We start from the raw sequence: 17,081 nt of genomic DNA on the forward strand, positions 1-17,081 counted from the left end.
AGGCTTTTGAAATACCAAATGCTATAATCACATCTGTGCCTAGCATGTGTAAATGAAGGCTGTGGCAGCTCAGATTTTACAATTTGTTTAGAACAGAGTAACCAAGCCCCATAAACCAGCCTGGCACTGACAATGTTCCCCAGTGAGTTCTAACTGGGTTCAGCTGGGTGTTCTGTCCCTTAGCTGATAAATTGGGGACACAACTGTCCCACAGCAGGTATGAAAGTGAGGGAGCACAATATAATTATAATTATAAATATAAATATAAATATAAATATAAATATAAATATAAATATAAATATAAATATAAATATAAATAAATATAAATTTATTTGATTCTAAATATTTTCCTGTATGTACAGTGAGGCTGAAGAAACTGTAATGATTTCATTGCAAAACAGCTCAGGCAGAGCTTGCCACTGGGTAAGAACTCTACCCTGGAAGGATTTTTTTTATTTCATCCCAATCTGATCAGAATATGACTCTCCCAGTGGTCCTGAGCAGGAATCTTGTGGCATGAAATACAGAACAAGTGTATATTGCTTTTACATTTTGTAACTAGCAACCAGCCTCCTGCCACAGGTGCCCTCCCACATAACAGCTATGATATTAATTACTTTACAGACTTAATTATTACTGATAAGCAGTTGGAGATTTTAGTAGGTCAAATGGATAACATAAATGTAACAACAATCAATTTTAGCCAAATCCTAAATAAATAACAAAAATAATAATAAAAAAAGGCAAAAAAAACCCCAAAACAAACAAACAAAAAAAAAAAAAAAAAAAAAAAAAAAGAAAACAAAACCAACCAAAACCCCCAAAACCAAACCAAAGGAAAAAAAGAATATTGAGTGCATGCTGCACGAGGAAAGATGACAAAATGGACAATCTTCATTTCTACTAAATCCTCACTGCAATACTGAGTGTTGGAATCTGCTTACCCTGGAGATACATGAACCAAACTTGCAGAGAGATTTCACATTTTTACTGGTGAGCCCTTCCTAAATATTTCTGTATGGAAATGAACTTGAAGTTTAGTCCCAGTGAGTTTTGTTCCTGACTTAATTGTGAAACAGAATAGATTTGCAGAACTTCCTTTGATCTAACAGCAGAAACAAAGAACCTGTGTTGCACACAGTGTCCTCCAGCTTTTCAGTTTAAGGCAAAGAAAAATGGTCCCAGTGAGAGAAGAGTTAAGCACTTCTGAAAAATAAACTTCAAAGAAAGTCAAATATGAAGGAATAGACAAGATCCCAAGCTAAACTCCTAGAGAGAAATCAAGGCAGGAGTAGGAAAGAGGCAGGATTTGTTTACATAACCTCTAATCTGTAGCTGTGTCTGATCCTGTATCACTCTGCTACTCAGATAAGGTGGAGTTTAGCGTCAAGAATATCAGAGGCATTCTCTAGACAAGCCCTTGTGGCCAACATTCCTTCCTCAGATTACTCATGTTGGGTATAGGTGGAGTCCAAATCACAATTATCAGTGTGACACGTTATTAATCAAACAGCCACACAATTTAAATTGTGTCCTTTTGAAGAACTTTCAAAGAAGTCAAGTGCTTGTGAGGAGCTAACCCGAGTTTGTTATGAATACAGATGTTACAAGTGTTCTACCTGACTGCAAACACAGGGATGCCACTCAGCTTTAATCTCTTCCAGAGTTTTTAAGTGTTCTTGTCTTAAATATTTATTATTGTATATGATCAAAAAGACACACTTCAGCTGCTTTTACACATAGGTTGGAGTGCTCCTTGGGTTCTTTGAAATAGGACCAACCTCTCATCACACTCAGGGGCTCAGTTGAGAGCAAGAAGGAATTATTGCTGGAGAGAGCTGCAGCAATCAGGTACTAAGCATGATTACAGTAGATATTTTCCTGTGAAAAATGTACATTAAAAAAAAAAAAAAAAGCAAACAGAACATTAAGATACTACTAATGGTAGAACACAGGTAAACATCCACTAATTTCAAGTGAATGGGAAAGAAGAAAGTGAGCCCACATGGATGTGTCTGCATTTGCTGGCATTGAATACAGGATTATTCATGTTAGTTAAAGTTATGCACTTACTTAAGTACTTTAGCTGGATTGAGGCCAGAGTACTGATGAGTAATCTGCAGAACCAAGGCCACTGAGAATAACAAATGAAAAAAAAATACTCAGAGCCAAATCTGATTTAAATAAACACATTTACTTTCTACCATTTTGCTTTCTTCAGTGTTATATTTCAAAGCTCAGGCATGAGTAGTGACTTCACTGAGTGAACACTTATTACACCAGCTTTCAGTGATATTTTTTAAACTTAAAATGAAACACTGAAATTAGCTGATACTACACTTTAGGCTTGAGTAAACATCACAAAATTCTATAACAGAATTGTAGTCTATTGTAGCCATGATATTTTATGAAAAATCCTTTCCTTAGGATTTCTTTCTCCTGAGAAGCTGAGAAGCCTCAGGAACAAAATGTAAACAATGGTTATCTGCTGCTGTGGAATGCAACAGGTGCATCTGTGTTTGGTCTCATGTGGTTGTTTCTAATTAATGACCAATCACAGTCAGCTGGCTCGGAGTCTCTGTCTGACACACAAGCCTTTGTATTCATTCCTTCTTTTTCTATTCTTAGCCAGCCTTCTGATTAAATCCTTTCTTCTATTTTTTAGTATAGTTTTAATATAATCTATATAATAAAATAACAAATCAAACCTTCTGAAACATGGAGTCAGATCCTCATCTCTTCCCTCATCCTCAGACCCCAGTGAACACTGTCACAGTCTATCATCAAAATGTAATTTTAGAATCACAGAATGGTTTGGGTCAGAAGGGACCATAAAGATCATTTTATTCCAACCCCTGCCCTGGTCAGGGACACTTTCCACTAGACCAGGTTGGCTCAGAGCCCCATCCTTGAACACTTTCAGAGATGGGGAATCCACAGCTTCAAGCCCAGTGTCTCACCACCCTTCCAGTAAAAAAATTCTTCCTAAAATCTATTCTAAACTTTCCCTCCTTCAGCTCAAGACCATCTCCCCCTGTTCAATCACTACATGCCATTGTGAAGAGTCTCTCTCCAGCTTTCTTGTGGCCCCTTAAGGCACTTGAAGTTGCTCTCAGGTCTCTCTGAAGCTCTCTCCTGTCCACCCTGAGCAGCCCCAGCTCTCCCAGCCTGCCACTCCCACAACCATCAGCACTTCTGGAAGGCTGACATCAGATCTGTCAAACCAGGGCATCAGATGTAGGGCAGAGTTACAAAGGTGCTTTTCTGAGGAACTCAGACAACCTTCAGCTCGGAGCTGAGTCACCCCCAACCTCAATAAACCTTCAAGAAATTGGCAGAGACCGGGGCTGAACAAACACCTCCTGTGTGGCACGAGGTGCAGCAAGTGCAGCTGAACAGAAAAGGAGCAGCTGCTGCAGGTGGCCCCTTTCTGCTGGGCTCAGCCCGTGAGGATCCCAGGAGGGCTCCACAAGGAGCCTTTGGGAGCTCTCTCAAAGGGGCAGGCAAAGATAACAATGTCTTTTTTCCCTGCAGCTCTAGGAGGACTTTGAACACTGAGGAGAACTTCCTGGTAGCACCTGGGGCTTGTGTGTTTGCATTAGATTTCAAGCCCACCCCAGAGGTGACAAACTGGAGGCATGGGTGCTACCAGGGGCCCCACGCAGGCTTGTGAGCCTCTTATCTCACAGGAGCTGCTATTAGGCACAAACAAACCAATATATTCATAAACCTCCTTCAGCACAGACACTACAGTTGGCCTGTAATCTCCAAGTAAATTGATTTTTGACTAAAAGCTGTTTTTCAGATGGCACTGAATGTGCATAGCTTGAGGAACCTGACCCTCTTCCTGAATTCATTCCAGATGTACTGCTGATCACTCCAGGCCTTGTTTTTGTGTGCTGCTTCTTTTTTTTTTTTTTTTTGTTATGCACAAAAGAAACCTGCAATGACAGATCCCACAATGGATTCCTTCCTTCTGCCATGCTTGTTTTCCCTTTTCACAGCCTCTTAACTGCATCCTTGCCAAATTCTAGGGGCAGTGAAACCAGACTGTGCTCAGTGCTGCCTCTGTGGTTTGAGACCCCCTGAAAGGACTGAAACAGGGGCTGTGCTGAGCAAGAAGCCAGTCAAGCCCAGGAGCTCAATGTTTCAGGGCTACAAACAAGATCATAAAGGGACATGCAAATAGTGCTGAGGCTTTTCCCTGTATTCCAGGAAGTGGAACTTAAAAAAAAAATTGGAATTATTTCCACACTAAGCACCAGGGATGCACCTCCAGCAAGCCAGCCCCCACACTCATATCCCTGCAGCCTCTGAACTGCATCCTTACCTCATTCCAGGTACAGTGAAACCAGACTGCACTCAGTGGTTTGACACCCTCTGAAGCACTGAAACAAGGGCTGTGCTGAGCAGGAAGCCTGTCAAGCACAGGAGCTCAATGTTTCAGGGCTACAAACGATCATAAAGGGACATGCAAATAGTGCTGAGGCTTTTCCCTATATTCCAGGAAGTGGAATTGAAAAAAAAAAATTGGAATTATTTCCACACTAAGGGATACACCTCCAGCAAGCCAGCCCCATGCTCATCTCCCTGCAGAGCTGCTGGAAATGCAGACACAAAGGTTCATTCATGGGCAATGGGTGCTTTCAGTGTGGAAATGGCAAATGCTGGGGTCACTGCACCTAACCTGAGATGCAGATTGAGTCTGTAGTGAAATGTCTGAGAAGAGCTGAAATTATTTCTTGACATGCCTCCCTGGGGCTCAGAAGAGCAGCTGACTTCACAGAGACCTTTTGTGTAAATCTTGATGTGCTCTGAGCACATGAGAGCTTTCCTGGCCACAGTACAGCCTGCAGCATGAAAGCCTGTTGCTACAAACTTTAAACACAACAGATTCTATCTATGCTTAGCTTATCTTAAGCCACTTGCAGCTCCTGTTCAAAAAATATCTGAGTTATGTAGAACTTTTTAATGTATTTATCACTGTAACATTTCAGATTTAGAGCAGTGTAGCCCCATTTTTTTATAAATGGGAAACAGAGAGACCAAGTGACTTAGGGCTGCACAGGTTATCTCTGATGGGGCAAATGGTTGCAGTCAGGGGTCTCTGTTAAACTACTGGCACTATTTTTCTCCTCTCCAAACTCTTGCTTTCCTTAATGACTCTTCAACTAAAACATTCATTCAATTCCATTATTTTTTCCCTGAAATAGCAACAGCCAAATCCTGGAGGGCATGAGGAAAAAAAAAAACCCATCTATATCTTCATAGTGTAACCTCTGTACCCATAAAATCTTTGATGATGGAAGCAACTGCTTAATGATCAGCTCATATTGTACCACAGCCATGCCCTCATGGGAAAAGGAAAGAAAGTTGTGCACTTTCTGACTTTCTATGGCAACGATTTTGTATCAAGAATTGTGTGGCAGCAATGAGAGAAATGATTGCCCCTCTGTAGTCAGCCCAGGTGAGGTCACACCTCAGGTGCTGTGTCCAGTTCTGAGCCCCTCACAACAAGAAAGGCATTGAGGGGCTGGAGCACGTCCAGAGAAGGGCAATGGAGCTGGAGAAAGCTCTGGGGAGTGAATTCTCTTAGCAGGAGCTGAGGGAGCTCAGCGGGGCTCAGCCTGGAGAAAAGGAGCTCAGTGAGACCTTCTCACCCCCCACAGCTCCTGCCAGGAGGGTGCAGCCAGCTGGGGCCAGGCTCTGCTCCGGGGAAACAGTGACAGGACGAGAGGCCACAGCCTCAAGGGGCATGGGGAGAGGTTCAGTTTAGATATCAGGAGGAATTTCTGCATGGTATTGGTTGTTAAACATTAGAATGGAGGCCCAAGGAGGTGGCAGAGCCACCATCCCTGAGGTGTTCAGGAACTGACTGGATGTGGCACTCAGTATCAGTGAAAGATCAATGATCTCAGAGGCCTTTTCCAGCCTGAATGATTCTGTGTTCCTCACAGTGAATACAGCCAAGAGATCAGCTTTGGCAGTGTCCTGTTCCTGTGTGCAGGATGGCTGCTGGGATTGGCTTTTGTTTCTGGCAGCCTTAAGGGAAAGGGTGGGACAGGGCTCAGGTGTCCTCTCTCATAAACCCTGTCTGCATCAGGAGCTGTTCCCATGTGCACAAGGAGCTCCAGCCCAAGGTAGGACACACCATGAATGTTCCCAAGTAAATACAATCCTGACACCCACAGAAATGCCAGACACACAACAGCAGGCAGAGAGCAACCTTCCAGCTGCTGCTCTCCCTGCCACTCACTGTGCAGCAATTTCCCATTGCCACCAAGAGCTCCTCTCCTCTCCTCTCCTCTCCTCTCCTCTCCTCTCCTCTCCTCTCCTCTCCTCTCCTCTCCTCTCCTCTCCTCTCCTCTCCTCTCCTCTCCTCTCCTCTCCTCTCCTCTCCTCTCCTCTCCTCTCCTCTCCTCTCCTCTCCTCTCCTCTCCTCTCCTCTCCTCTCCTCTCCTCTCCTCTCCTCTCCTCTCCTCTCCTCTCCTCTCCTCTCCTCTCCTCTCCTCTCCTCTCCTCTCCTCTCCTCTCCTCTCCTCTCCTCCTATTTTCCTCAACTCTTTTTTTATCCTCTGTGCTTCAGCTTCCTTTCTCATATCCAGACCTGCTGTTGTCATTTTAAAATATTTTAATAGGCCATAAAAATTGCACAAAGACCCTGATCCAGCAAAGTGCCTTGACACACACACAGAGCTTTAAGTGCTCCAGTACTGTTGACTCCAACAGAGCTACCACAGTGCTTAAATCCAACCACACATTGAAGGGTTTTCCTGGATCAAGGCCATCCCCACACTGACATCAGCCAGAACAAAGCAGCACCTGAAATTCAGCAACATAAAAACACAGCAATCCCAGCCAAACCCAGTGCTGTAACCTTCAGGTTGCCTTTCCTCAGTGCCTTCTGTCACTGCCACCTCTGTTATGGCTACACATGCACTGGAAGTCGTGTTTGGGAACAACCCTGCTTAAGCCAAGGCTTTCTTACAGTTTTAGAATTTGCCAGGCCTGTTTTGCCAGATCAGGCTCTTGGACAATAAGGTCCCCAGGGCAAAAAGCATGTTTATTTTCCTGCTTGAATCATATGTGCTCATATACCACAAAATAGCGATTGGTAACTTTCTGGTCTGAGGTACAAGGAAGAAGATTCTCTACATACCACAGGTGACCTGATTTGTGCAGTTGGAAGTGAAAAAATATGATAGATCAAAATTTCAGAAGTCCAAGGTACTAACCTTAGCACTGGCATTTTAGTGTAACCCTAAACATGCAAAAAGATTAAAGTAATCCCTCCCCTCCTGAATTCTGCTCCCTCCCTTTCTTTTGCTAACCTCCTGCCTCCATTACTTTTTCTCTTTCATTCTCTGTTGATTACTTCACTGGTTTACACTTCAGCTTATGAGTTCCATATGGCTGGAGCCTTGTCCTTTGCTAATCATAAAAAAAGATTATGTACACCTTGGGCCCTGTACAAATCATTATTGTCTTCCTATAAATGCCTTCCACATGGCCCCACCCTCGGTTCCAGCTGAGAACTGAGCTGCTGTTGTGAACCAGCTCAAAGAATAAATATTTTGCATTCATTTCACCAGCACAATGGAAACATTTTTCCAGGCTGCTGCCAAGATGGTATCTAGTCCTCCTCTGACTCAGCAGCCCATGCAGCTGATTTTCAAATGGCCAAACTTGCTTGATTGTAATCTTAAAAGAAAAAAACAAAAAACAAAAAAACCACAACAACCAGCTGCATTTTAAAGAGATGTATTGCTCTCCTCTTGCACAAGCAGGTAGTGACACTATAAAATGTGAATGTTGGGAGAAAGAAGCAGTGATCTCTTTTTGGGATGTTCCCTTTTATTTCTTCCAACCTCACCAGTTTATTTCATGCAGTCAGAGAAAGGGATTGGGGAATGTTGTGAGGAAGTGAGAAAGGAATTTGACTGCTTTACACAGAAAATTTCCTCCTGGTATCAAGCAGCCTTTCACATTCTTTAAAGCTCTGCTGGCCATTAAAGACAGTGTATCTAAAAATTAAATATAGACAAAACTGGGTTAAGAGAGATGAAGATGGCAAGGAATTCTAAGAGTTCCCTTCCATATAATTTTTTCCTTATTCTTATGTCACTTTCCCTCTAGTCCAATCCAGAAGCAGGAAAGGTGCAACCAAACAGGTTCAAAGCTGTTTCCTCTCTCCTCCATTCTCATGGGAAAGCTTTGCTCTATAATCCCCACTGCTTTGTGAATAAACAGCCCTGATGGTGAATAATTTTAGTGCTCCAAAACTGTCCAGATACAGCTGGGAAGAAACTGTCAGTGATGACCCTGCATGGAACTGCAGCTTTTTATTAAATCACAGAGCAGGCATCTGGCTTCTAAGCACTGATGGAGGTTATTCCTACCAGAAGTTCTGATATTCTAAGCAGAGTAACAGGATGCTTATTAAATTAACAAGTCTAAAATTCCAGATAAACCATGCCATGAGAAATCAGTTCAATGGGTAAAATGAGGCTGTCGCTCCAGCACCCTCTTACATCATGCTACTTAACCAAAAGATATCTATTTATACAGACATGGCACTTAACCAAAAGATATCTATTTATACAGACACACCAGGCCAGATCCTTAGGTTTAGCCTTTTTATACCATGCATAGTGCAGGATTTAGGGTGATAAAAGTAATTTAGGGTTAAGCTACTAACTCTGTCTCTTCAGGGTGCTGGGGTCATCATTTCAGTACCAATGAGTATCTTAAAAAAGCCCCAGAGATGCTCTAGCTTTAATTGCCTTAGCTCCTTATAGCCTTATGAGAGCTGTCAAAGCAGCTGGGAATTGATTGGACTCAGCATTCTGGCTACTCATCCTTTCCACCTCGCCTTCCTCCTTTTGATCTAGGCCTAGGAGGAACAGGAATTGTAGGATTTCATGTCATTAAAATAAATCCTCCACTGAGTGAACCCATAGATAGTTGATTAAATTATTTCTGTAGCTGCAGAAAAAGCCACGAGTTGACACAGACACACATTTCCTTAGGGCAGAAAAAAAATCATCTTTATGCAAAAAAAATTTCTCTGCATTGAAAGATTGATTGCATAAATCTGGACACTGCAACCAGAACAGAAATATGTGAGGACATCAGTGTTTCAGGAGGTTGTGGTTGAACATTTTTTCTTTTAAAACCAGTAAGTGGCTTAAAAAAAAAAAAAACCACCAAAAATTAACCAATATAAAAGGGATAGCAAGATGCTTTTTGCATATTCTAAATACTAAAATGAGAGAAAAACACCAAGTGGGATGCAAAGATATGACTAATGGGGAGAAAGTGAAGTGAGGAAACAGAATATTAATAAAGGGGAGCTGTGATTAAAAAGTAGTGTGATATAGCTGAAGCTTTCTGTTTTTGTAAAGTTCAGGTTCATTTATTCTGTATGTCCCACTAAATCTCACTATGGACTTTCCAATCATATTAAATAATTCTCCTGTGAACTTATATTTGATTTAGTGGAGGCACCATCATGCTCTGTTAAAGGAGACTGAAAGCAAATCAAGTGGGCTCCAAACATTTTCCCAGCAGTATTTTTGGAATTGTTGTAGGGTTGATCACAGAGTGATTACTTTACTAGGTTTGCAGCTAATTAGTTATGTGCCCACTATTGGAGAAATATTTTAAATTTAAACACATTTTCACATGGATAGCAACAGCTCCCACAGGGAAAAAGGATTAAATAAGGATAGCTTGTTACAGCTCCTGGGATCTCTTATGGAACACAATCACCTCCCAGGAGAGCTGCTATTAATGCATTTAAAAGGAGCCTGGACACACCAGCACTGCCAGAGCTTTGTCCCTGCTAAATGACAGCCTTTGGGGCTCTAATTTTGGTGATCAGTTTACTGTGGTGTGAATCACAGTAATGTCCTGGCACTCCCATACACTGCCTTAAACCACACAAATACTGAAATAAGGAGTTCTGGTACATTGGAAAACTGGATTCCTTTTTTTCCCCAACCTGTACTTTTTTGGGTTTTTTTTTTTTTTTTTTGTTTGTTTTTTTTTTTTTTTTTTTTTTTTTTCCTGGGTATTTCTTTTTGTGTTTCTTTTTTGTTTTGGTTTTTTGTTGTTGTTTTTTTTGTTTGTTTGTTTTTTTGACCTTCTCAGAACCAAAGAACACTTTTCTATTCTCCTCATCAGATTTCAATCTCTTGACTCACCCAGCAGATTATGGAGCTCTGCTGGGTAGTATGGGGTTTTTTTGGAGAGAGGCAAACCCAAGGAGCTGCTGCACACACACATCCTGGTTCCCAGGCTCCTTGCCAGCACAGGGAGTGATGTAACAGCCTCTCTCTCTCAGTCTGAACAAGTTAACAGCCCTGTTTTGGAGTTTACTACATTTTGGCTAAGAAACAGCATGAATAGCTTTGCAGGGAAGTGCTACTGTTTAACAAGTGAGTAGCTGCAGGAACAATCTGCTTTCTCCCTTTTATCCAGGGCTGGAAGAGAGTCCCAGCTGTACATTACATCTCTCCTCTCCAAATGCTGGAGCAGCAAGGACTGTGCAAAATGAATACAGCCCAGACTCCCTTCTGTGTGCTCTGTCTGCAGTTTTACCAGGATTCACTCACACAAGTCTCTGACTGCCTCCTGGCTGACTTTTCCTCTTGGTAAGAACATTCTGGGAAATTTCTTGGCTTGGAAGTTCTTTGGAGGACAGTGGCTCACTACACAATCATATGGACAGGACCATTTTTTAGGCATGTTCTGCCTTTGTCACTTCTTGTGAGCAGAGGAAGCCCCAGCCTTGTTTTGCACCCAAAGAGACCTCTCCAGTGTGGAGCCAGCACCTCCTGCCCTGGGCTCCTCTCATGCAGGGAAAGGGAAAGCAGGAGAGGGGGTAGCACAGAAATGCTTGTTTGCAGTGAGCAGTGCTATTTTCACAGTGTCTTGTGCATCAGAGGAGGAAGAAAGGATGGAAAAAAAGGATACAGCCACATAATGCCCAGTGTACCACATTCCACTTCAAAATACAGACAAGATGGAAACAGGGCAAACAGGTTTGGTACTGAATTTACAACCTCTCTGCATTTCTATCATGGTTCCTAATGTCACACTAGAGAAGAGTTATCATTTACCACTCACTGCTTGAAGGTTACACCATCCAAACAACACAAGGCCAAAGTACAGAACAGTGAACTGCATTGTGAGAAATCAAATTGCTCCTTTGCCGTTTCATGCAGCACACAGTAATCTTCAGGCACAGCTTTGATCTCTTATCAGCTGCATCTCTCATTATAACCTTCAAACTCAGGAACACCTCCCCATGCAGGGGAGAGGCTGGCAGAGCTGCTCTGTGGTGTGTGACAGCCCAGCAGCTCCAGCTTTGGGCACCTGATGGTGTCTGGATCAGAAATGCAGCACCTGGAGCCAAATCCTTCCTGCCCAGTGAGGCCCAGAGGCTCCTCAGCCCCCTGGATCTGCATCATCCCCTGCAAACTCCTCTCAAATTCCTCAAATTCACCCCCTCAAACTCCTCAGACACAACCGGAGCTACTGCACTCCCAGCTTAAGAAGCTCAGGAAGGTTTCTAAAGTTAGGTGGGATAAATCCAGGCCTTGGTGATTACCACAGACACCCATTTAGCATGAGGTTAATTGCTCAGCTTTGTGTACTGGGTTGAGATGATTTGCTGAAGGAGGATCTCCCTCTCTCAGGAGTTGTCTCCCACTATTTATTCCCCTCCCCAGAAATGAAGGCTTAAAAAATACCCACTGTTAGGAGTGCTACTAAAACATGAAAGGTTTTGGCTACATCTGCTGGGAAATAAGTATTTTTAATCTTTAATCTTCCCTCCATGCCTTGTCTCTTACTGAACAGATTTAACCATTCTGCACCCAAGTCTCAGACCGGTCAAAAAAAATTTCAGAACCAGCTTCAAATGCCATTAATTATAAAAATGGGATAAGATTATTTCCAAGTCCTGATACTATATATCTTCCTAGAGTCATCTGTTCTTCTGGTTTTATTTTTTAAAATTTATTTTAATAATATTTCCCGGTCTGGGTCCAAGGGTTCCTCTTTCCTACTGCAATCATGATTCATTTATAATAGTTCTGGGGTCTCACACATTATCATTATCAGTTAAGCAATGTAATAAGTAAATGAGATTTAAGTTGACAGACGCCTGTAGATAAGAGTCAACTCTCATTTCAGATGTCAGCATAGAAGATTGCATATCATTGAACTGATCACCTAACAGCACAGCCATTATGAAACCATTTATCATAAAATTTATAGTGTTTCAAAAATAACTGAAATTGTTCTGCCACCAAATAGTGATGTAAGTAAAGAAATTGAGTTTTCCTCTTACAGATTTGCTTATGGCACATGATTGTGAAATTATGTATTTATTAACACACAGCTGAGAATAAATGAAATGTTTGAAATGCAGTACTCAAGAATGTTTGTATAGTGCTGTTGTATTTGCAGAGGAATGTTGGGTCAATAATTTGCAGGGATCAAAACACATGACAGTGCTGGGAGAACACTCATCAGATTCATGTCCTTCTGCAGGAACTCAGCCTGTTTCTCTCTAACAGTTTCTCCTAGAAGAGAATGGCAAGTCTAATCTCTCTTTTCAGTCTCAGTTGAAAATTAAACATGCAGAGCTTTGCTCCTCACTGCTCTGTGGCTGCTGACATTTATTGCCAAATGAACCAAACCCCCAGTGATTCACTGGCAGCCCTGCACACTCGCTGCTCTCAGACACAAATGAGTACAGAGGGTACCAGACAATCAGGTGCTACACATCCCACACGTTTCTGTGTCTTCTGAGCAGGAGGGAACTGAGTCCAGCACTCTGAGTTACTCCCCAGACTCTCTCTTGTACATATACACAACCACAACTGTTCATAAAAACCTGCTGAGAATTCTGTTTCTTTATTCTGGCATCTTCTGCTCAGCTTCATGTTGTCTGAATCAGCAAATAATCAAAAACAAAACAAACTTTTCAGTCTTTCAGTCAGTGGAATGTGCTAAGATTATGCTGTTTCCTCACTTCTATTCTAACAGGTACAAAAGACTCTTCTGTAGCTGCATAACACAGATGAACACATTCATATGCAAATAACATGACTGATTGACTAAAATCTACCCAAAATATTTTTGTATCCTACAAACCTTTGGGTTTAATAATTTCTGCATCCCAAGAATATACTGACATGGAAAGGCAGTGAGCTGGCTGCAGAAAAGTTACTGCTGGAGTTCCCAAATGTAGGAGCTATTTTATTTAATACTCTAATTATTTACTTTTGCATAGCAGAAAAACAGAAAGTCTGTAATTTGTAAGGAGAGTTTGGCTTGCTTGATCTGAAAAAACAAAGGTTGGCTACTGGTACAACAGGATGTAGCAAACAATGAATGAAAAAGGCCATTAATTATAAAAGCAAATATTTATAACCTGTCCATGAAAAAATTATGTTGAAAATCAGAGATTTCCTGGCCTTCACAGAAGGGGCCCCCAAAATAGGGCAGGTGTTTTGTGGGATGTGTGTGAATGACTTGAAAGCAGCAGATGAACTCTGCTGCAGGACCCAAACGCTTTCAGCACCACAACAGCTGCTGCTGCTGCTGGAGGTGCCTCACACAAAGCAAAAAGGCTTTGGGGTTGCTGTGTTCAGGTCCTGGAGCAGCTTCCCATGGGTGAGTGGGAGGAAACTTGCTGCTTTTAAATAAATTACTGAGAACTGGAATGAAACAGGACTCATAGCTGTTCAACAGAGCAACTGACCTCATGAACCTGTATGCCCCTTTACAGTTCTAGGTTTCTAGATACAAAAAATGTTGAAGATTTTATATTTTGGAGGGGGAAAAAGAGAAGAAAAGCTGGGCAGATGCAGGGTGGTTTACTCTGGTGACAGATCAGTTTGCTGGTTGCATGAGTCAGAGGAATGGAAAGATACAGGTAATGCAAAGGAATTAACACAAAAGGAGAAGGGCAAAAAGGCAGAGGAGAAAGAAAAGGAGAGTGAAGCCCCTGAGGCTCAGGCTGGCCAAGGGAGAGGGAAGAGGCACAGAGCTGTGCAGTACTGGGGCATCTCAGAGACTGAGTTCATGTGCTCCCAGGAACTGCTGGGTTCATGCACTACCAGGAACTGCAGAATCCACTCTGATGAAGACACCTTTGCCAGGTGGGAGGCTGGATGAGTGCCCTGGTAGTGCTGCCCTTCCTTTTCTACTCTCTGGGCTGGGGCAGGAGGTGGGATAGCAATGACTGCTATTAGTCACCAGCTGTCCCAGTGATCTCAGACTCCAGAGGCAGCAGGGACTCAGAGCCCCTGCAGCTCAGACTGTGAATTTCTTTTTTATATGCTCTCTTTGGCTGCTAACTCTCTCATCAGCTCTTCTTAAGGGAGATGAAAGAAAATCCTAAATAAAATTTTATCCACCTCTAGGGTGGCGTCTCAGCAGTGTATCCTGGGATCTGAAGCCATTGCAAAACTCACTTTGAAGGCAGTGCAAAGATTAGTTACTATTTGGATAAATCAGAAGGAAGACACCACCTCTGGATTCCCAGTGCCCTCTCAGCCAAACCCTGAATTAAACTGAGGTTAAAATCCTTGTTCTCATTCTGTCCCACAGAATGGACAGCCACACTGCAGCCCAGCAGCTGTAACACAAGACACAGTGCACACACAGCCCTGCACATTTCCCACTGGAAAACTGGACACAAGCTTTACTTACAGGTTTTGAGGTAGCACAGGGAGCTGGTGTCATGATGGGAGGCTTGGCTGCACTTTGTGATGGAGGCAGAGAAAACCTCTGCCCCGTGTCAGGAGGTGAGGAACAGTGAATTCTTGTTTCTGGTCTCTCAGGCTCATGCTTGTAGGATTCCAGAGGGAACGTGGGCTGCTTGGTCACTTGTGTTGGGGTAGATGGAGAAGAGGAGAGGCCAGAGGCTGTGAACAACAAAAATGCCCAAAGATCAGCTCAGGTGAAAAGCAGATGGAGATCTCAGCTTTACAGAAATCCTGTATTTTCCAGCACATTTCCCCAAACTAAAAGTAGGGATCTCACCTCCTTGTTTGTGAAAAGGAACCTGTGCCTTGCCATTAAAAAAACCCTTTTAGGCTGGTTGAACTGTCTGATCCACTACAGGGAGGTCCAGTGGCAGGATGGGAGTGCTGGAGGTTTGTCTTGTGTCACCCTCCTGTCTGATTGCTTATTTCTAAAATGACACTCAGCATGGGTATTACTTTATTGTTGTCATTTTAATACTCCTGTGAGTCTCAGGATTACCTTTATCTCATGGCACATGGCTCAAAACCTGTAATGGCTGCTTTTTCTACTTTTTCATTATTTTAACAGTATCTCAGCCAGCAGCAGAAATACAATTAGGAGCAGAGACAAAAAGGAAATGGAGCATATTTCTCCTGAGCCACAGTTTGCTTTCTGTAAAGCTCTTGTACAGCTTTTGTACAAACTAAAATTGTTTTCAGCTGCCTTTGAGGAGAAAGATTAACCATATCTTTTGCCAAAAATCAATGTCAGCAGCAGATAATTGCTCTTGTGAGCGCCCTGTTTTTATTTGACACGTGTATGTACCCCAGCTGTATTTTTGGTTATGTTCCTAGGGCAGCTCTGAATTGTGAACCATCAGATTTAAACTGTGTTTATCACCCATTTAAGAACCAGCAGACATCCACCACCAGTCAGAAAATTCAGGTTCCAACACCTGTGTTTCTGGTTCTGTGTACATCAGCAACCAAGGGTGGTTCCAGCGTAAATCAGGACAGAATTAGATCATAAAAACCATGAGGTTGAACTGGGATGTGTATTTTTAAGTGGGCTGTAAGATCTCTGAATTTGGCTCATTTCTTGTGCTTCCATAGATTTATATAGATGATCAATTAATCCAAAGGGGACTCAAGCCCATCAAAATAGAGCAGATTAATGAGTATAAAAGCCCAGGCCACTCAAAGGAGTGTTTGGGAACACAATGCTGTATTTTCATGGTAAATCTGGCTCCATGGTGGGAGCTTTCAGGGCTCCACCAGAGATTATTGCACCAGAGGTTTTTTCCTAAGCTCCCAGACTTGGAACACTGGACATCCAACAACTCAGGGAGGGATCTATTACTTGAAGAATTTATTACTCCTGACATAGCTGGGGAAGAGCTGGCATATTCTGTGTTTAAGGGAATTAACATGCAATATGTGTAACTGTTCTTTACCTATTATTTTTCTTTGAAAACAACTTTTCTTGATGGCTTTTACATAATAAGAGACTTAACTCTATAATAATAGAGTCACTCAACAGGAAACCTGCAAAATAATTAGTCTCTAATATGTTTTACTAATAGTGGGTTTAGTGGTACAGAGTGCTGTATTTATTTCTTTCAAAGAAAACCTTAATTCTCACTGATAAACTTTAGCTTTGCTGGAATGAGAAAGGACCACCTACTCAGTCCCTATCTTTGGTCCTTTTCCAAGCTTGCAGCTGGACTTCCAGTTAATTTTTGATTTTTAAGGAGCCCTGCAGCTCTGCCAGCCAAGCAGCAATACCTCAGAGGGGACTGGGGTTGGGGGCAGGCTCAGATGTTGGCAGATACAGATGTTGGCAGATGTGACAAGGCACAGAGTGAGGCAGGAGTCACCACCCTGGCATTCTGAATGTCCTCAAGCCCTGCTCATTTCAGGGCACTGGAGAGCGTGCTCCACTTCCCTAAGGACTCAAAGGACACCTAGCTTGCCTGTTCAGGTTTTGCTTGCAGACAAATTTAAATAAACAGTTCTGGGGAAGATGCTCCTCTGTGTTTTTATGGAGCAAATGTTCCCTGAGTGCTCAGACTGGGAGCTGAGATAGCTGCAATCGATGCAAATGGAAAATCACTAAAAGGGAGCAAAACACCATTAGATCTTAAAGTCTTGCTGCTGGGATGGGCTCATTGAGTGCTAATGTGTTCTGCAAGTCCACAAGAACCATTTCCAGCTCCGAGAGGCTCTGCCAGAAGAGCTTTTACCAGACATACAGAAACCACAGACTCAGCAGCCCAGCAAGGCTGCCAAGAGCAGAGGACATCTGTAGGACACAGG

The 17,081-nt window shown here is 42.6% G+C and overlaps 1 protein-coding gene across 6 annotated transcripts in view; it reads right to left on the reverse strand.

Annotated features, from left to right (window-relative positions):
- PRKAG2 (protein kinase AMP-activated non-catalytic subunit gamma 2) overlaps positions 1-17,081 on the reverse strand; it is a 221,110-nt gene that overhangs the window by 54,185 nt on the left and 149,844 nt on the right. For all 6 annotated transcript variants that reach the window (XM_063179437.1, XM_063179570.1, XM_063179525.1 and 3 more), the window contains one exon: positions 14,731-14,945. In XM_063179437.1, the coding sequence (XP_063035507.1) occupies positions 14,731-14,945 (215 nt within the window). The remainder of the gene's footprint in view (positions 1-14,730; positions 14,946-17,081) is intronic.

Source organism: Melospiza melodia, chromosome 1 (assembly GCF_035770615.1).
Source record: "Melospiza melodia melodia isolate bMelMel2 chromosome 1, bMelMel2.pri, whole genome shotgun sequence".
Classification (NCBI taxonomy): Eukaryota; Metazoa; Chordata; class Aves; order Passeriformes; family Passerellidae; genus Melospiza; species Melospiza melodia.